This window comes from Mastomys coucha, unplaced genomic scaffold (assembly GCF_008632895.1).
Source record: "Mastomys coucha isolate ucsf_1 unplaced genomic scaffold, UCSF_Mcou_1 pScaffold3, whole genome shotgun sequence".
Lineage (NCBI taxonomy): Eukaryota > Metazoa > Chordata > Mammalia > Rodentia > Muridae > Mastomys > Mastomys coucha.
In genome coordinates this window covers 6,908,732-6,930,169 of record NW_022196909.1, presented here as the reverse complement: position 1 = coordinate 6,930,169, position 21,438 = coordinate 6,908,732, and the positions used below count along the sequence as shown (strand labels likewise).

Below are 21,438 nucleotides of genomic sequence, written 5' to 3'. Positions count from 1 at the left end.
TTTGCTTAAGTCTGTTTGATTAATCATAAATAAATTTGTGGTTGTTAGGCAATTAGAGGCTAATTATTTTCTGCTAAGCCCTATGGATGTCACTATTGATGGACTGCTTCCAAACTTGTAGATTCAGACATGGCTCTGTGGTCCAATTGGCTACACTCTTTTTAAAGCGCAGACAACTGACTGATTAGGATGTAATCCAATCACTTTGGCATTGGGCACATAAATATTGAATCAGGAATAATGCATTTTTTATGGAGGTTATGGATATGTAACTGAGTTTGTTTGTTCCTCAGACTGACTGAGGAAGAAGAGACATGTGATGGAAACCCCACATCTAGAGATAGACAGTATAATTTTTTTTTTTTTATCCTTTCCTTTGAACACTGGGACACCAACCAGCAGTGCTGTCAGCCATCTCTGCTCTTGGTGCTGCAGGAAGCAAGTACCGTCTGAACCTTCTCCCAGCCGTAGCAAGGCAGGGCAATTGAGCTGTGGCTCTTGTCAACCTGCTATGAGCAGAGCATCTCTGAAACCTTAAGTTTTAAAGAATAGTTGGTATCTTTGTGTCTCTTGTGCGTCCACATCATTGTGGCAGCTCAATAAATACCAACCCTATAGTATTCTTGTGGCTTGGAGAATCGGATCGTTAAGGCTGTATCCTTTTTAAATATTGATGAGTACTATCAGTATATAAAGCGGCTGCTTTTAATAGGAGCAGCCATTCAGGCATTTGTGATAGAAACAGTTTGTCTCTGATTAAAACAGTTTCTCAGAAAATCTTTAATTTTCTTTAACTTTCACTTTATCCATTGAGATTACAATCTTCCCTTGGATCAAGGAACAAAACATAAAAGTTGAATATAGCTGACATCTATAGACACTAATTTGGAAACTGTTACATGCAGAGGGAATATAATATCAAAGGTTTGAAATTCGGACTAGTCCTGGGAATGATCATTGCATCCTGATGTAAATAACCGTAAGACAGGCAGGCACAGGGGCAAGTTCTAACCTTAGAGGAAGCATGCCGACAGGAAGGCCAGGGAAGGGGAGTGGGGCAGGGAGAGGAGAGTGCTAAGGAGAATGAAAAGATCCAGTCAGCACATGTGCTGGAACCACAGCATCTCTGTGATTGTCAGAGCATAAAACATAAGAGGAAAAAGGTAATTGCAGTCCCAAGCGAGAGACCAGGTCCCAGAGGGCCTTGCCTGGCCTGGGCAGGGCTAAGGCTCCTGTCTGGTTAGCATTGGGTGCTCAGAAAGGCTTTCTATCTTAGAGCACTAGCTAGAGAGTCTAGACATGTTACCCAGAAAATATTCTAAAGACACTTTTCAATATTAAAGTGGTACATAACAGCAGCCCTAATAACATTTAATTGCTTTAAAAATTAGTTTGTTACAAAAATAAAAACTGTTCCTCATAGAAAAATATATAAATTAGAGAGAAAAAAATGATAAGAAAATGAAAGTCCCCAGATGAACTGCATATGTAGCTAAATCGTCTTGATGCTTTGATATAAAAACCTCCTCAAGTGTAAAGAATATGCTTATACATAACTGTATCCCAGCTGAATAACACAGACTGGCAAACTAGACAATATTTAGTAATTAAATCCACTGTGCCCACCTAGATGTGTACACACACACACAGCTAGCAAATGGCTGTTGTTATTTGATAAAAAAAAAAAAAAAAAAACTTGTATTAAGCTTGGGATCCCTGGGGCTAGAGCTTTGCTCAGGGCAGAGCGCCTTCTTAGTGTACATGAGGTCCAGTGTCTAACGCCATAAAGAAAACATTAATATTTTCATGTGCTTTTTATTTTCTCCAGCTATGGGAAGTTTATGGAGACCGACGCTGTCTGAGAACATTTATTGGTAATATTTCTTTTTCTCACTGCCTATAAATCTGTTTAGGAATGCTTTTGCAAGAAAAATAGCATCATCAGCAGTAATTTTACCGCCCTGATGTAAGGAAAGTATGCACAGGCATGGGCATTTACTCCGTGAAGGAGTAAATCTCTCTAGGGAGGCAAGGAGGGGGAGGAAGGGAGTGAGGTAGAGGGCGAGCACACTAGGGACCATGTGTGGTAACAACAATGGACCAGGGTATAGGAGAGGGACAAGTGTGGTTAAAAATAGAAGGGAGCCAGAGAATGGAGAACCATCATGCTGCTAATGAATGAGGCTGTGTCCTGTAATGGCACTGAAGAGCCGTTTTTAACAGCCCTTACTAGAAAGTAATGGGTTTGGAAGAATACAAAGATCATGTGGCAGTCTGGAAGATACTCTGACAGACAAGCCTAGAAGGAAGAAAAGAAACCACACAGTTATTTTCTTAGTCTCTGTTGAAAATGATGAGAAGAGAAAATGTAATGAGATTCAGTAACAGTATGCGAGTGATACAGGGCAGACCCCCAGTGTGACTCCCAGGCGGCCCCTGAGATGCACGATGACCAGTCGTGCCGTTCAGCGAGGGAGGGGCCCTAAGGTTGCACTTGTTGAGTCTGAGCAGGCTAGTAAAGCTGTCCAGCAAGCAGTAGCCGTAGGAGAAGTCTTAAAACAAGGTCAGGAGCTAGGAGTGGAAGCATGAGAAACATGATTGAGAAAGCTTCCTGAAGGTAAGACCTGCACCGAGGAAGGACAGGCTGTGTGGCAGTGGCCTTTCTGACAAGGCTGCCTCTGGCCCTGTGGCTTCTTGCTTGTTACTTTCTCCAAATTTAACTGTACCACATTGAAGGGCTGTGGATCACAGTGGCTCTGTTTTTAGATTAAAGTGGGAGTCTGTTCTCCCATGCTGTGTTACCCATGTGTGGGGACTCTGTGCAGATAGATACCAAGATACCACACCAGCACACAAGACTTCTAGGGAAACCATTAACTGTCTCCAGGGGAATAAAATGCCCCTTAGATACAGTGGGTCTGACCTCCATTGGTCTCACCTCTCCTGTCAGGACATTCTTGAGGGAACTGGAGTTCTCTACAGATAGCTGCTCTGCGGAGGGGCTCCTGGTTGCCGTGCGGTGTTGCCATGCTGTCTGCTGCGCGGAGCGTGGCTCCTGCCTGACAGGAGTGCTGTGCTGGGGGTGGTTCAGGGAGACAGCCCGCGGTGGACAATTTGAGCAGTGTACATTTTGTGAAATTATTTGTGTCCTGGTTGTAGTGAAAAGATGGGAATTTCTACTTTGGTTTAACTGCATTTCACTTTCCTCAGAACTGTAAAAAGATGGAGTGCTCTGACTTCTAAGTACAGTGTAATCAGTGCCCTAAAATTAATTTAGTTTCACAATAATATCTTTTAGAAAATACAGCTAACACTATAGTTTTGAATCAATTTCTGTGGAATTAAGCAGTGCAATCATTGAAATGCGCAGTTACTGAAGGAGGGCTACACTCCTGACCTTGGGGTTAGATCGCAGTGACTGAAGGAGGGCTACACTCCTGACCTTGGGCTTTTTTCCTTCCAGCACACTGAGGAAGCTGAGAGTGAGCCTTCCAAGTCTCCTTAGAACTTTAGGTCTCAGTAAATCCTTGGCTGGGTAGTCATCAGTGTGTGTACTGCATATTAAAAAGATGCGAGGCCAAATTAAAAAAAAAAAAAAAAAAACAGAACTTTTCTCTCCATTCTTAACAAAGTGTTGTGTGGCTCACCCACCTGCAGTGCAGTTTGAAGGAATAAAAAACGGCCCCTCCCCGCAGCCTGGTTGTCAGGAAGCCAGGTGGAGCAGGGCTTCCTTGAGACCACTGTCTAACTTCCCTAGTGGTGCATCTCCTTCTCACCATAGCTTCTGGCTCCACCTCCAGGTCACAGTAAAGCTGTGAGAGACATCTGCTTCAACACTGCGGGGACACAGTTCCTCAGTGCAGCCTACGACAGGTACCTTAAACTCTGGGACACTGAGACAGGTGAGTGTGCCCTGCTCTCACAAGCCAGCATTGCTTTGCGTCTCTGTGGTCCCCTGGTGAAATGATGCGTCTTCAGCTGACAGCACCAGCATGTTTGTTAACTGGAGCTCATCTGTATAGCCAGTGCTCTCCCTGAGAAGCACGCTTCTCACCTGAATGGTTACACAGCAAACACTGAAGGACAAACAGACACAATCAGACGGTTCTGGGTACCATCTGACCGATCTCTATCCCCCCACATACCCAATACAGTGCATTGCACAGACCAAAAGTAAGATTTAGTTCAGTTGCTAAAATCGATAATGTTGATGTGAACTCCCACCTTATGTGATTGGTCCAGTGTGGACCAGGCACTTCTTCAGTGTCCTCAAGGCTAAAGGCACCATCCTACAGTTCTTCAACATTGAGGTGTGCGTAAAGTATAAGGTGCACAAGGGTTTGGTGTTTCCTAATGTAGCAAACTTATACAGATTTGGTTTAGACATCACCCAGGTGAAGACGTGAAACATTCCAGCATGCAGTAGGGTTCTTGTGCCCTTTCCTAGTCTGCACCGACTCCCAGGAACCAGTCACCTCTCTGTCACCACGGAGCCTTTGCCTGTTCTTAAATTCATTGAAGATAGAACTATACCATCTTTTCTCTCTATTTCTAACTCATCGCTCAGCTTGACATGATGAGCTGCTCACTCTCCTGGCTTATACCAGGAATGCTTTCTGTTCTTAAAATATCCCAGAGCAGTGATGTCATTAGGATTTGTCTCTGTAACTGATGGGATGATACATTGCTTTTGGGGAAAGTGTGTGTGTGTGTGTGTGTGTGTGTGTGTGTGTGTGTGTGTGTGTATGTGTGTGTGTGTGTGTGTGTGGTATGTGGTATATGTTGTGTCCACTTGGGGAAAGTGTGTGTGTGTGTGTGTGTGTGTGTGTGTGTGGTGTATGTTGTGTCTGCTTTATTGCCCTGAGTTAGGGTTTCTCACCGAACTGAAAGCTTACCAGTTTTGCCACACTGGCTAGCCAGCATGCTCTCAGGACTCATGTATCTCCTCTTTGCCCCCAGCACTGGGTTTACAGCCACGCACAGCCATGCATAGCCATGCACAGCCATGCACAGCCACGCATAGCCATCCACAGCCATGCACAGCCATCCACAGCCACGCATAGCCATCCACAGCTACACATAGCCACGCACAGCCATCCACAGCCACGCACAGCCATGCATAGTCATGCACAGCCACACATAGCCACGCACAACCACGCACAGCCACCCACAGCCACGCACAGCCACCCACAGCCACGCACAGCCATGCACAGCCACCCACAGCCATGCACAGCCACCCACAGCCATCCACAGCCATGCACAGCCACCCACAGCCACACACAGCCATGCATAGCCATGCACAGCCACCCACAGCCATCCATAGCCATCCACAGCCATCCACAGCCATCCATAGCCACGCATAGCCATCCACAGCCATGCACAGCCACACATAGCCATGCACAGCCACCCACAGCCATCCATAGCCATCCACAGCCATGCACAGCTACCCACAGCCACCCACAGCCACGCACAGCCACACATAGCCATGCACAACCGCGCACAGCCACCCACAGCCATGCACAGCCACCCACAGCCATCCATAACCATCCACAGCCACGCACAGCCACCCACAGCCACGCATAGCCACCCACAGCCACGCACAGCCACCCACAGCCATCCATAGCCACGCACAGCCACACACAGCCACACACAGCCATGCATAGCCATGCACAGCCACGCCTGGCTGTTGCTCTAGTGCTGGTGGTTCAAACACAAGACCTCACACTTGCACAGAAAGCATTCTTACCAACTGAGGTATCTCCCCACCCCGTAAAAAACAATCTATGACAAGTAGCAATGTGGTGATTTTAAGAGTCAAGCTGCCCTTTCCTCAGAGTCAGTGAGTGAGGACCACTCAGTAGGTCTCCATGCTGCAGCCGCGCTCCGGAAGTCAGACTTACGTTTCTGTTTAATTTGACTCTTTGGTCTAGGACAGTGTATATCAAGATTTACAAACCGCAAAGTACCCTATTGCGTCAAGTTCAATCCTGATGAAGATAAGCAAAATCTCTTTGTGGCCGGGATGTCTGATAAAAAGATCGTCCAGGTAAGTCTTTTTTTGGTATGTCTGTCAGGGTTTGTGAGCTTTCGATTGTATGAGGGAAGAGAGCAGCATTCATTCTGATGTCTGCCACTCTGAGGGTCCACTCTTGTTGCGCTCAGAAGGCAGCAGTCAGTCCATCAACATGGAGTGTGAGGAGCCTTTAGGTTCCCGGGTGTGTGTGGCTGCTTTCCGTGAGTCCTCTTACCTCTGTGTGCTTGCCTCTTGTTGCTGCGCAGTGGGACATTCGCAGTGGAGAGATTGTTCAAGAGTACGATCGGCATTTGGGGGCTGTCAACACGATTGTTTTTGTTGATGAGAACCGAAGATTTGTGAGTACATCTGATGATAAAAGCCTACGAGTTTGGGAATGGTGAGTTTTTATAAGAAGAAATCTAACTTATGAAATAAGCAATTAAAAATATATAGCCAAAGCTTAATAATATGCAGCAGTTTTCATGTCTTCCAGCGAAGCCAAAGTGTTTTAATTATGTAAATTTTAACAATTTGGAAATTGAAATCTAAACATTTATAACTATTCTTCACAATCTTTGGAGAATCTCCCAAAAGTACATGGATTTGAACTTGGTTTGCTGTTGCTGTTGATGTTATTGTTGTTGTTGTTTGTGGCCATGATAATTGCCACATTGTCACACCTCACTGTTGTTTTTAATAAATTATGAATAATTTATTCCATGGGCATTGGGGTAAGGGTGCCAGATCCTCTAGGGTACAAGCATTCTGGGCTGCTGCACGAGCGCCAGGGGTTGAACCAGGGTCCTCTGGGAGAGCAGCCTGCGCTCTTACTGCTGAGCCATCTCTCCAGCCCTGCTTTACGTTTCTAGTATATTCATATGCATATGTATGTGCATGTGAGCTTGGCTCATGTTTCCCGTGGTGAGTTCTAGAGGTCATATTCCGGCCCACCGAGTGTCCTCACTAGCCCCTCTTGTGTGCTTTACTAGTACCTTATTCATCTTTACGAAATGGCAGGCAGGGTGCAGGACGTTTGGCTACATTTGGTTTTGTGAGAGTCACACATAGGGACCCTGGCCTCAGAACAAATCCAAGGAAAATACCAGTGTAGTTAGCACTTTGTTTTCTTATGGCCTGCTTTATACTCATCCATGCTGTAAGCTGCCTCCTATCATCAGCTTTAGACATTTTGCTTATTGAATATAATCAGAACATATTGACTACTTTTTTCTTTTATCCAAAAAAATTGGTTTTCTAAAGTCAAAAAAAGTAAATCCTTAAGCTGGTTTCATTATCTTGATATTTTATGATTTAGTTGCAAAGAAATAAGTGATAATCTTTCTAATTCAAGTTAGTTCTTGGGTGGATCCCAGCTTATATTTATAGTCACAAAGAACAACTCAGCGGAGACCACAGCCTTGCCAGGACTAGAAAATGCACCTTCCCCCACCCCTAGAAGTGGCAGTTTAAGAGAGAGCAGGTGGCCTTGAACCTCAGCCAGTGGTTTCCTCCTCAGACTGACTCCTTTGGAGAGCCAAGCAGGCAGAGTAGGCCCTCAGTATTATCAATATAATTGAGGTCATTCAGATTTATGCAGCTTACACCATCACTATACCCTTCCAGATTATCCCCAAGGACATTGACTGGACTTCGTCTCTACTCCTCCCGGTCAGCTTCATCCTTACTGCTGACTGTTCAAAACTTAGCTCTTCAGGAAAGCTACTTCTTAGACCTAGAGATTGAGCTCCGTGGGAGAGAGCTGGCCAGAAAGAACTGTTGAGAGAAGGGGGTAAGGCAGGCAGAAAGAGGGGCTGTGTCTTACCGAGAAGCTGCAGGCAGAGAGAGGCTGTGTCTTACCGAGAAGCTGCTGTGGGCACTGAGGGGCTTTGGTTGGATGGTTTGGTTTGGTTTGGTTTGGTTTGGTTTGGGTGTGTGCACACATGTAAGGGTGTGCACATGACCATCCGTGTGTATGCAGAGGCCAGACAAGGACATCAGGTGACCTCTCTCTCATAGTCATGCCTTGCTATTATATAGGTGCTGGGAATTTGATCTCAGGTCCTCACAATTGCACTGCAAGCACTCTTACTCACTGAGCCATCTCCCCAGCCTGACAAGGTGTGTGTGTGTGTGTGTGTGTGTGTGTGTGTGTGTGTGTGTGTGTGGTAATTTTACATTCCGATGTTTGTGTCTTGAGTTGCAGTTTCCATCATTGGAGGTAGAGTGGTGTGAAAGAAAGTGGTTAATATTGAGAAGCTATACCAGTCAGAGGGCTTTGAAACACTGTGTAGAATTTACTCAGTAAGACGCTTTGACTAAATTAAGGTCGTGCTGTTTGAGTCCTCCTTTCCCTCTCAGAAGTCAACCCTGGCCTAGTCAGGGTTGATGAAGATACAGTTCGATAGTACTCCTAGACATTTGATACGAACTCTGATTTAACGTGCAAAGCAGTCTATATGTGGTGGGCTCTTTTTTTTCATATAAGGAAACTAAAATAGTTAAAGTGATGTGCCTAAGGTTATATAGGGCATGAAATGATCAAAATTCAAACTGCAGGTCAGACTGATTCCAGAACTTTTTGTTTGGCTGGTGAATGGGGACACATGGAGGCAGAGAAGGAGGTAACTCAGATCTGCTCAGTGGAGGGCAATCCACCTTGGGACGCTGCTCCTGAGAGTAACTGCTGGTGGTTCTGGAAGGAGGAGGAGGCTGTAAGCCCAGAGCAGACTGAGCCCAGGGGCAGGACGTTCCCAGCACGGGGCCACGGGGCCTCTATGTAAGAGGAGGTTTTCCAAGTGCGATGCCACTTGTAGCATGGCACCACGACAGAGGGGAGCCAGGTGGCCTGTGGTTAAGAGGAGCAGAGCCCAGGTTAATTCCCAGCACCTACACGGCAGCTCAGAGCCGTCCACGTAAGACCAGAGCCCAGGTTAATCCCCAGCCCCACACAGCAGCTCAGAGCCGTCCACGTAAGACCAGAGCCCAGGTTAATCCCCAGCACCCACACGGCAGCTCAGAGCCGTCCACATAAGACCAGAGCCCAGGTTAATCCCCAGCACCCACACGGCAGCTCAGAGCCGTCCACGTAAGACCAGAGCCCAGGTTAATTCCCAGCACCCACACGGCAGCTCAGAGCCGTCCATGTAAGACCAGAGCCCAGGTTAATTCCCAGCCCCACACGGCAGCTCAGTCCCAGGGAAGTGGATGCCTCACCGAGTCGCCAAGCTCACAGACATCCATGCCAGCAGGATGCCTATACACACTAAAGAAAGCAACCGAGGGAAGCTGAGCTTTCTTTAACAGTGCTGTACAAGCATAGCTCTGCCAGCATTGAGAAGCCAGCAGCTGTGCCCTGCGAATCAGCTGAAAGCATGTTGGTACCCCTGGGCTTCTGTTCTGATGGTTTTATTTTTGTCTTTTAACCAAAGGTATTTATTTTGGTAAAATATTTCTAAAGGAATTTTACAGAAACTGGTAAATATTGCCATTTATCTTTTATTTGTATAATGCCATGGGTTTGTTAGCTTTTGATAAGTTCATTCCCAAACCAGATTATCTGAAATCAGTTCCAACCTTATTATATTGAAGTACAAGATCTAAGTACAAAAATGACATTGTTTTTATGAAGTTCAATTATACCTAGCAGGTATTTTTGCCAGAAATAATGAAGTTCTAAGGGGGCTGGGGTTCAGTTCTTGTTCTAGGGCAGTGGCTCTCAGCCTTCCTGGTGTGACCCTTTACGATACACAGTTCCTCACGCTATGGTGTGACCCTTTACGATATACAGTTCCTCACGCTATGGTGTGACCCTTTACGATACACAGTTCCTCACGCTATGGTGTGACCCTTTACGATACACAGTTCCTCACGCTATGGTGACGCCCAACCATAAAATGATTTTTGTTGCCACTTCATAACTGTGACTTTGCTGTTGTTGTGAATTGTAATGTAAAAATCTGACATGCTCCCCCTGTGGAAGGGTTGTTTGGCCCCCGGAGGGGCTCAACAGGTTGAGCACTGCCGTTCTAGTCTAGTACCAAGACTTGGTAAAATAGGGTTGATTCATTTAGAAAGTGCTCTTGCTTCAATCCGTGTTATAAAATTTATTATCTACTAGTGATAAATCTGAGGGGGAACATAAATCCTTTATAAAGGGGAGGCACCTACATTTGGGTCATTCAGAAAGACAGTTCTCAGCTTGATCAGTGAGTCCCGGGAACTGATAACATCACTTCCCTGGCTACAGCAGAAGTCTCTTTCCTCTGGACATTTGCTCTTTCTGGATGTTGGATAACTGAATAGAGAAATCCACAAGAGAAGCAAAATACAATTATTTTCCAATTAAACAAAGTACTGAAACTCAAATAATACCTTTGAGTTGAAACGTCTCTTTGCCCTGTGGTGGTCATTAGATTACATTTCCTACACGTTATTCCACACAAACATTGTTGGTCCCCTAGAAAGCAACAATACCAAAATTCCTTCAAAATTACCAAATATCTTTTATTTTAAAAAAGAATGAATGAAAACAAAAAGGTACATAGTATATTTGGTTTTCCGTTGAGGTGACTACTTTTGAATTTTTTTATGTCCAGACATTTTTATCATGAAGTTTTTGCTGTTCTGTATTTTGGTTTTAGCCCTGTACTATGGACCTTGAAAATGCTTGTCAACTGTAAATAGGCCTGGTGCCGAGCACTGAATCAAGCACTTAACTCTGTGGCCCGGGTCATAGATTCTGGGCAGATAAAACAAAGCAGCAAGCACAGGTCCCCACAGCTCTGCTTGTCATCCGCTCTCTGCTCCCGTTGCTCCGAGGGTGATGGGTAAGGTTGGCTGGCAGGTAATGATGTTCTTCAGAGGCTTGCTCAAGCACCTGGCTTCTGCCTACCGTGCCGCCTTTTAGGATGGGCTCAGCATTCCAGAATATTTAGCAATATAAGGACCAGAGTTTAAGTCTAGTAGTTAGAAAGCAGAACCGCTGATACTATTACAATCTTCATGGAAAGGCATTTGTAAAATAAAAGCTTTTTAGTAATAAGACCCCATCTGAGAAGCTTTCACAAGAAGGCAAGCTGCTCTGATTGGGGCATTCTTCCACATGTGCTTTTGTGAATTTCTGGCTCTAAGATGTATGCTGTTTTCAATTTTTAGGGATATCCCTGTGGATTTTAAGTACATAGCGGAACCCAGCATGCACTCGATGCCCGCAGTGACTTTGTCTCCAAATGGTGAGTTGGTGCATAGAACTTGTTTAAAATGAGTGTCTAAGACACAGAGGAACTGCTGGATCCACGGGAGCGGGAGCCCTACGTCTAGGGAGTCAGTGTGCTGCCTGCCATCCTTGTGTAGGGAGCCTTTTCACAATGAGGAGTAATTACTGGGTTTCATATGTGAATCACTTTGCCCACTCTCTTGTGTTGAAAAAAATAAAAGAATCAGTGATTTATAGTTAACATTAAGGATTTCTTACATTTCTTTTTTGTTTCTTAGTTTTTAATAATTTTCTTTCCAATACAAATCAGGTTCAATAAAGCATTTAATAAGTGCTTTTCTTTCAAAGGAATAGAAAATTTTAGTCTGATGAGAACATTTTAGCAATTTACATGTAAAATATCTTTTAATGAAGCTTTATACCCCTATTTGACACTGAGAAGTTAGTCCCACGCATACTTTCTTTAGATTTTTGGATATGGTAACAGGGTTAGGTCACCACAGTGTAGCGCTTGTTGATGAACCCTCATCCCTGTTACACTTTGTGAACACATGCCCAGATAGGATATGGAACTTTACTCCCCTGGCCCAGACAGCTTGGTTGAGCTGGTATCGGTACTCACATCTGGAGTCCCATCTCTTTCATGGCAAGTTTCTGTCTGTCTCTGAGTGCCAAGGGTCACACTTCCGCAGCCCTCTCATTGCGTGGATGCTCTTGTGATTGCTAATGGCATCATATTTTTATGTGCCTAGGTGTTTGGCCTGCATGTATGTCTGTGTAAGGGTGTCGGATTCTCTGGAGCTATCATGTGGGTGCTGAGACATGAACCCTGGTCTTTTCTGAGAAATGAATCCAGCCCTCTTAACCAGTGCTTGAACCATATCTCCAACTCTAACAGTATATTCTTGTTGATGGCAGAGGCCCTCCTCTCTCCCCTTCTTAATAGGAGCCATTTCACAGGGCCCAAGCTGAAAAGAAGGGGTGCAGAGGATTGTGAGAGGGAGTTACATCTCCAAAAGATTCCCTTTAGAGAAACAAACCAAGAGGTCGACAGTTTTCTGTCAGGTAGCCTTTGAAGTAATAGGTAGTTGTGCGAGGGCATAGCCGTGCAGGCAGTCCTCGGGAGGGTGTACAGTGAGCCTTGTCAGGGCTGTGTGGGGCTTAGAAGAGGACATGGCGGCAAAGGCGAATCCGCTTCCCCGGCGGCCTTTCTGCAGCTCAGTGACAGTTGGCAGGAACCCTGTCATCCTTAGAAGAGCAGCGTGTACCATATTATACCCTTTGTCGTCGGGATTCAAGACTTGATGTTGGGTTTTAACCATCTGTTAGCCTTCTCCTCACTTAGGTCATTTTTAAAGTGTATCAGATCTGAGTAAATACTGTGTGCGGGGGCTGAGGGCTTTGCTAACTCCCAGGGAATAAAAGCAGCAAACCTTTAAGAAACAGTTGATACGGTCTTGCTAATCCTCATTTTTAGTGCAGTTTTATTTAATAATCCTTCATTTATCGTGGAGCTAGTCTTTACTACTTGCCACAGATCTGTTCCATTTTGTAGTTCTGTTGTCTGGACTTATTATAAACTAATTCCACTTAGCATATTTTATTAATAACTCACTTATATTGACACTAGGCTTGGATGTTGTTTCCTAATTTTTAAAAGTGAGAGAAGCTCTGCTCAGAAGGCACTTGATGGCAACAGGGTTAGAGCATCGGAGTCAATTACATTAGATGAAAGAAGCCCTCTTGCCAATGGCTGATCTCTAACACTCTTCAGATGCTCAGGGACATTTCCAGAGCCCATTATGTTAGATAAGAACACCTCTTGCCAATGACTGATTTATAACACAGGGTGCCACAGGAACTTGCTTTTCTGATCTTCCCAAGTATTTTGGAACAAAAGTGTAATGAAAGCTAATATATTTTAAATAAACATTTTTAAAATGTTTAAATCTTCCTCTAAAATATGCTACTTTTGCATTTTACAGGGAAATGGCTAGCATGCCAGTCAATGGATAACCAAATCTTAATTTTTGGAGCACAAAACAGATTCAGATTAAATAAGAAGAAAATTTTTAAGGGCCACATGGTAGCGGGCTACGCTTGTCAGGTAGACTTCTCGCCAGACATGAGGTAAGCTTAGGTCTTCATAGTCAAATATGATGTATATTTGTAGACTGTACCTCATAAGTCACTGACTTGTGAAATTGCGTGAGAACTGTGGAATCTTTGAAAATGGCAGACATAAAGACAAGCCTGAGTTGTAAAAATTAGATGGCTTTTCTGTAGTGTCCTCCTCAGTGTGTTTTCTGATGTGCTTAGGCCTGTGTCCTTTAGCCACCCGGTAATCCCTGTGTATATCACCGTGACATTTTTCTCTCTGCTGCTCTACATCGCTGTGGTTGAGTAGGCCCCAGGGCTGGTTCACTGTTGAGCAGAGCTTCATACCTCACCTATAGAATTGTCCACACTGGAAGCAGAAATGCAGCTTTCAGATATTTCTAGGTCACAATTAGTAAAATTTCTGCATTCACTTCTCAACTCTTAGTTAAAAATATATAGGTGCAAAAATTCAGATAGGCCTGTTGCTTTTTATATTTAGTGTGGTAATTAGGCCTCAGCTTCCTAATTCTGATTCAGTCTTTGAATCAGAGCATATCAAAGCTAAAGATGTCTAAAAGTTCATTGCAGTACAGTGTGCCTAACGTATTCACTGGCTACATGTGAAACTGCTCTGCTATGCAGTCTGCCTGTCTAGAGCAGCTCTAACTCTTAGACTGGCAGCATGTGGTGGGGAGAGGCTGGAGATGTGCAGCTACAGACCACTTGATACACTCATTCTTCTGAGTACCTTACATTCAAGTTTCGTGTGGTAACGGGGGCTATCTCTTGTTCATTTCACCAGTTTAAGGCGTATGAGTAACCAGGAATTGTTTTCATTGTATTGCAGCTATGTTATTTCAGGAGATGGAAATGGGAAATTAAACATTTGGGACTGGAAGACCACAAAACTCTACAGTCGCTTTAAAGCCCATGACAAAGTGTGCATAGGCGCAGTGTGGCACCCTCACGAGACATCCAAGGTCATCACGTGTGGTTGGGATGGCCTCATTAAGTTGTGGGACTGATGGGATGAGTCCTCTCGCTGTCTGGGATCATTTTTGATCCAGTGTCTTATTTAACTATTTAATTATTAAAATGTGTTGGATGACAGTTTGATTTATAGGTAATCTTTCTTCTATGGCCTTATGAATTTGGCCTGTTGTTTTTAAGAGCTTTGTAAATTTGCCTCAGATAAGTTCAGTAGCAACTTCATTCTATTCTGTATAGATGTTATGTGTATGGAGAATGACAGCTGATTATATTGACAGTAGTTACTGTTGGCAGGCAGTTGCTTTTGTTCCCGTGATGTCACTGAAAGGATCGTTTTGGAGTCAAGAAAAAATGCCCATTGGATATGGGATCCTATGGGAAATGATGTAGCTAACGACTCAGACAGGCGCCAGACACTTACCAACCATCCATCAGGGTGGCAGGAACACAGGTGGAACTGCCTACAATTACCGCTCACTGAATCAAGTTCTCGTCGTCTTCCAGTTCCATTATTTTTTGTGGCCTGTGTTGTCTATTTTTACTTGTAAATTAGTGACCCTCATTGGTTGCAGCTTCTAACTATTAAGCAATGTAAAATTAAGAAGCAGTCTGCAGTTCCTTTCTTGACTCTCTTCCTAGTCACAAGAGACAGGACTGTGTAGAGCTAAGCAGAAAGTGAGGTTGTCTCTGAAGCTGGAACTCAAGGGAACGAGCCACAGCTTTGAATCACTGTCTGTAAGCCCCTGGCCGCGCTCTCAGAAATCAGGGTCTCAGGCTCTGCTTCGACATGGGGGGAATGATAATGACCTCCCTCTGCCAGAGTGTGAAGGCAGAGTCCAAAATACCGCTTGTAATTTCTTTAAGGTCACAGTTTTGCCCTTAAAATCACTCTGATTTTGCTTGTGAATATAAACAGTAAAACTTTTGAATGTTAGAAAAAAATTAAATTTCTTTTCAGATCTTTTAAAAACTATTGACACTATAAGAAAATGCCTGGAGTCCCCTAGTCTGAAAGGCTGGAACCCCAGGGTTTTCTCTGTTTTAAATCATATGCTGAACGTTGCACTGCCTAGCCATTGCCGTTTGTGTGTCTCCTAGGAAGGGTGGCTTATAGGAGGAGAGAATTCAAAACCTTTCTGTCGTCCCAACCACTATCTTAACAAATGTGAATTTCTGGAATGTAGTAAGAGAAAGACTTCAACAACAGTATTGCATGTTAACGAATCATAATTTTGAAATCTCAATTTCTCTTATTGTGTTTTTGACTGTTTCTAAGCAGAGTAACTGTACATAAAAGTTTCCTCTTTTTTTGAAAAGATCCTATTTTTGAATAAAGCATTCTTTTTATAGAAAGTGCCGCTGAGAAGTCAGTGTGTCCTTTTGTCTTAGGTCTGTGAAGACAGCAAACCACCTAATGGGTCAGACTTAAATGGGTCACATAGAAGGAAATGTTGTGCAGAGCTGGGAAGGGTGTGCTCAGCACGCTAACCAACCACGTGACGCTAACCAACCACGTGATGCTAACCACGTGATCAAACGAGTGAACATCCCTGAAGCATTTGTGGAGTGCAGGCAGGCGGGATTAGAGCACACAGACAGGCAGGTTCCCTTCCTAGCATAGAAACCCTAAAAGCACACTGTCGCCTACACTGAGTGCTTACCTGCCTCCACCTCCTCGTCCTCCTCGTCCTCCTCGTCCTCCCTGTCCTCCCCGTCCTCCTCCTCCTCCTCCTCCTCCTCTTCCTCCTCCTCCTCCTCCTCCTCCTCCTCGATGCAAGCTTTTTGTCACATCCCAGACCGAGTTCTTCCCAAAAAGTTAGGTTTGTTGAACTGATGTAAAAGGTTCAACTGAATTAATATTTAAACACTGAAGCAGAAGCTGGGCTGTTTTGCCATAAGTAAGGAACCAATTTTAAGACAACACAGAGGAGGGTCACACTAGATCTTTCCAAGGAGAAACAGTTTATTTTCTGTTTTTTTGAGATGGAGTCTCATTTAGAATTGATTCTCCTGCCTCTACCTCCCAAATGCTGGGATTACAGGCTTGGAGCAGCCACATCTGGTTCTTGAGAACTACCTTATGGGGCTGGCCACTAACTTAAAATGCTTATAAGGTGCCTGTAAGAGAATCGTGGCAGAGAAGCGTCAACCTTTGAGTGGCAGCCATGAAGATGCTAATACCAGCAACAATTGCAGAAGTGCCTTGAAGCTCAGCTGGCTGAACTGTACATTTTGATTGTGTTGTTTGCCATAATACAGGATGAAAAAAAAAAAACCAACAAATAGTTGAGGGAGCCACAGTGTGTTCTGGTGCCAGAAAGGAATGTAAAATGCCACCCAGACCTTAAATGTGGATCTCAGCCCGAGACCCAGGGAACACAGCTGCTATATTTCATCAGACACAGGATGTTCACATTTTAGTGTCTCAGGATAAGGCTGTAGTTGAAAGCTATGCTGTACCGTAGATTCACTGGCAGCATCCATTCTTAGTGAGTCATTAAATGGTTGATGTAATAGAGTATAGAGAAAGCCAAGTACAAAGAGGCCAGGGGAGAGAGGAGCCAGTAAGAAGAAGGTGCCTGTCACAAGCATTGGACTAAAATTCACATCATGAAGTACATGGTCAATGAGTAAATAGCAGAGGAGCTAAGGAAGGTTCACTTAAAGTAAAAAGTCTGAGACTTCTGACCTTACACTCTTTCTACCCTCTCGTCCATAGTAGTCCCTGGGCCATGCAGGGTGGGCAGGATACTGTGTCTCACATTTGTGGCTGAGCACTCCACTGACACTCTACACATTGGCCATTTGTGAATTTCTACATTAACCACTCTCTATTGCACAAAGAAACTTTCTAAGGAGGTCTGAGGGCTGCACTATTTTATGAGAATAGAGATACAAATTTAGAAAGCAATTTGATATTGTATCCATTTAGCAAAATACTAGCTACTCCTGTGGCTTATGACTTCCCCACCCATGAGTTCTTGCAAGATTTACAGCACTGAGCATTTCTTTTTGTACTGTGGAGCAGATCTGAAATCCAAGCAGGAATTGGGTGGTTACCCCTGCGATACCAGCACCGCCATGACACGTTGGTTATTCTTGTAGTTCGTGGAGGTTACAACTGAGTAAGGCTGTTGATGACTTTCCCCCAGCAAGCCACATAGCACCTTACTAGTACTATGAAAGCCGATCACAGGGATAACATCTCGCTGTCAGTACCATCTCCACGTCTCCACATCCTAATGTGTGGTGTTTTCAGCAATGTGGCCTTACCATCAAGTTCTGTTGGGCAACCAAGAACAATGAAGATAACCTGTATTGGTTTGGGAGGCTCCAGGACACCCCTGGCCAGCAAATCAAAGAGAAGTATCTTAGCCAGCTTTCTCTGGAGCAGTGATTCTAAACCTTCCAAATGCTGCTTTGATACAGTTCCTCATGTTGTGGTGACTCCCCAACCATAAAATTATCTTTGTTGCTACTTCATAACTAAGTTTAGAACCAGTGGATATGTTAAGAGACTTTGCTAAGTCGGCTTACTTTGAAATTGTAACAACAGCTGAATCACACCCCAGACCAAGAACTGTTGCTTGGTCTTTGAGGTTGAGTGGCTCAGCAGTCCAAAGCTCACCTAGGACCTAAAGGTTTCTGGAGAGACGCTGGTCCTCCGTCACCCATGGAAGCCAGGCAACCCTGGTTTTGATATCAGCAAAGAAGTCGTAAGGCAGTAGCAGTACAAGATAAATTCACTCAGCAGTAGGAGGCAAAACCATGCCACCAACAGGCAAATAATGCCCCGCTGCTAATCCCCTTTGTATCTGGGCTGCTATTAGAAGGTGCATGAGGGGTGTCTTAATTAAGACATTCTCAGCTGGGTGGTGGTGGTGCACGCCTTTAATCCCAGCACTTGGGAGACAGAGGCAGGCAGATTTCTGAGTTGGAGGCCAGCCTGGTCTACAGAATGAATTCCAGGACAGCAAGGGCTACTCAGAGAAACCCTGTCTCGAAAAAGAAAAAAAAAAAATTCCCAATTTCCCAGGCTTCTTATACAGGTGGTTGTAATTTTCCAAGCATCCTTAGACTCAATCAGCCCTTTTCCCACCCTCTCCTCTCTGTCCCACTCTCTCATTCCTCTCTGAACTTCACCTCCTTTCTGCATTATTTCCTCTTTACCTTACCTGGGTCCTACTCCCCAGTCCCTTAGGATCTCTCTCCTTCTCACCAAGAGAATCTTTCTGCTTAGCTGGATTCTAGAAGCATTCCAGGTCAGCACAGATCTGAAGAATCAGTTCTAGATAGCATGTGAGTAAGACCCTGGGATGCTAATCTCTCTGGGTCTGGGTTATTCCACTTAGTGTGTTTTCCAACTCCATCTATTTACCTGCAAATTTCATAATTTCATTTTTCATAATAGCTGAACAGAAGTCTATTGTTTACAGGAACCACATTTCCATCTAGGCTGTCCCCATGTCCTAGCATCTGGGACTCAGCGATGAACATAGATGAGCACTGTCTCAATCAGCCACTTTTTAAGAACACAATAGAAAAATGTGCCTGCAGCTATGCAGCTATGCAGCTATGCAGCTATGCAGCTACCTTACTACACAGTATGGCCCTAGGACCACTTTTTTTTTTTTTCCACATAAAAAGAGTTCAGGTATCCAGTGTTACTGCCTCATCTTCTAAAAGATGTTCTAAGGTCCAAAATGCTTATAACAGAATTCATGTAATGATTTTGATGTTCATGATGTCCTGTCCTGTGTTACATACACTTGGGGTATTTCCTCATATCTGTGGCCAGATAATTTTAAATTCTCTTTGGTGTGTCTAACCTTTTTAATCCATTAAGTTTCTCAATTCAGCCACTGTTTTCCTCCTCTAGGAGGAATATATGATCTTGTATATATGTCTTTTTTTTTCATAGACTTTTTTCTTACGGTTTAGTCTTTTATCAGTCATGAAACAATTCGTATTTTTTTAAAGATTTGTTTTTATTTATGTGTTTGCATGCATATATGCATGCGTACAGGTAGCTGTGATCTACCCTGTGTGGGTGCTTTGAATTGAACTCAGGTCCTCTGGAAGAGCTGCAAGTACTCTTGACTGCTGAGCCATCTCTCCAGCCCCATAATCTACATTCTTTATAATGTTACAGAAGGATCAGAACCTAGGCTCATCCTTAGCTACACTTTAAGGGCAGCCTAGGATAGAGGGTGCCTTGTCCCATCTCTCTGCATCATTCCCTCCAGAAAGGAGTGCTATTCAGTTATCGCAAGTACCAAGGCTAAAATTCATGTGGCTTTTTGTGCTGGGCTCTGCCTCGTGGTCCACCATTCATTTCCTTATCAGGTATGACTGTATTATGAATGGGTCTTCTTCTCTGAGGAACTTCTTCGTAGCCTGGATTGGTGACGAGTCCCTTCAGAGCACTTAGCATCCACTTTTGCCATGTCCCCCAGAGGACGTGAACCCCTAGTACCAAGTAGTTATCATAACGCCTCAGCTTACAGTTTTGTTTGATCATGATTAATATAAGTTCCATGGCTGCAGCCCTTGCACAAACTTGAGGTTTGTTTCTTGTGAGAAGCTTCTGCTTGCCCTTAGCCCTAGCACACAGCTGATGGTGCTGATGGCCGTGAAGTTGTGGGACTGTGTTTTCCTTAAAGTCATGCCCTCCAAGAATGAGAATCCAGTCTTCCTCTGGCTGCCGTCTCATCACTGCTCCCCGCCCCCCCCCCCATCACAGACATACTAAAGTCCTAAGGTGTGACGGGCCTGAGGTCCTGCCTGTCTTTTTACTCTAGGTTTTATATGTTCATTCTTGGACATCCAACCACACCCGCCCCACACTTACACCTCCTACACAAATATACATATGTATGCATATGAAAGGATCTTTTGGGGCTCTTCACGGTTCTGTTTAGCATGCTGCTGTGTTATTGGGACAGGCTGAAAACAGTAAAGTAGGAGAGCCCATAAAGCCTGATTTCATGCCTTAGAACCCTGCGTGCATGTGACCCAGAAAGTCACTTCTCCTAGGAGCACCCTGCTTTCTGGAACACCATTCATGGGCTCCCCTCTTACCTGCCTCCCCCTTTTAAGTGAATAAACATATCCTATAACTTCCTTTCCTGGCAAGTGTCTTAGTCTGAACAAGCTTCTGTAACAAAATGTATTAGGCTGAATAATTCATAAACAACAGATGTATCGCTCGCCGTGTTAGAAGCTGAGATACTGGAGAACAAGCAAGAACAAGTGAGTGTCTAAGATGGGATCACTCTGCCTCACACAGCTCCTGCTTGCTCCATCCTCACATGGTGAAGTCTCCCCCAGCAGTCTCCTCCATCCCTCTTTTTAAAGTATTCCAATCATCAAGGCTCTCCCCTCATGACCTACTCACCTCCCCCATGCCTTGCCTTTAATGCCAAGGTACAGGTTATTAGTTTTCAGGGTAGGCTTGGAAGGACATTCAGACCCAGCAGCACACAATCCAGATGGCACCCAACATGGAGTCCAAGCAGTGAGACGATCCGCAAGAAGATGAGATGAAGCTAACAGCGATGTCTAGGCCTCCTCATTCCTTGGGCCCCACTGTCCTGCCTCCACACTTACATGAATGTCTTAAGATGAAAGACCCCCAGAACTGGGGAGATCCTTACTCAAGTCTCGGGACCACCCAATAACTCATGAGAGACCGAACTTGCTGCAATCACATGCTGGCCAGAGGAGTTCGACCCCGAACAAAAGAAGTGAGGGGTATTTAAAGGGAAAAATCACAAGCTGGGGGCGGGGAGAGGGTTACCAAGGAAACAAAAACAGTGAAAAATTTCAGAGGGACCCAACCCAAGGTATTCAGTTAGGGAGGGGAACATATTCATTCTAGGAATGTAATCTTCATCTACCGGTGGACGGGGTGGAGAAGCCCATAAACCAGTAGACCTTCATTCCTAGTTCTGCCCTCATTGTGGATCAGTCAGGAGGGGCAGATCTCAGGAACCAGAACCCTGAGGCTCTGAGTTAACCAAGTTCCTGGAACTGGCTACTCCACATTGTTGGCTTGTTACAGAGGTTTTCCATGTCCCCTTCTAGGTAAAGGTTATACATTATACATACATTTCTA

General features: G+C 44.5%; 1 protein-coding gene across 1 annotated transcript in view; it reads left to right on the top strand.

Moving 5' to 3' along the window:
- The window catches only part of Cdc40 (cell division cycle 40), a 52,870-nt gene extending 37,191 nt beyond the window's left edge, over positions 1–15,679 (top strand). Inside the window, exons 9-15 of the mRNA XM_031348485.1 lie at positions 1,829–1,874; positions 3,801–3,902; positions 5,931–6,046; positions 6,280–6,413; positions 11,171–11,247; positions 13,217–13,361; positions 14,179–15,679. Coding sequence (XP_031204345.1) covers positions 1,829–1,874; positions 3,801–3,902; positions 5,931–6,046; positions 6,280–6,413; positions 11,171–11,247; positions 13,217–13,361; positions 14,179–14,356 — 798 coding nt within the window. The 3' untranslated portion in view covers positions 14,357–15,679. The remainder of the gene's footprint in view (positions 1–1,828; positions 1,875–3,800; positions 3,903–5,930; positions 6,047–6,279; positions 6,414–11,170; positions 11,248–13,216; positions 13,362–14,178) is intronic.
- The last annotated feature ends 5,759 nt before the right edge of the window (positions 15,680–21,438 follow it).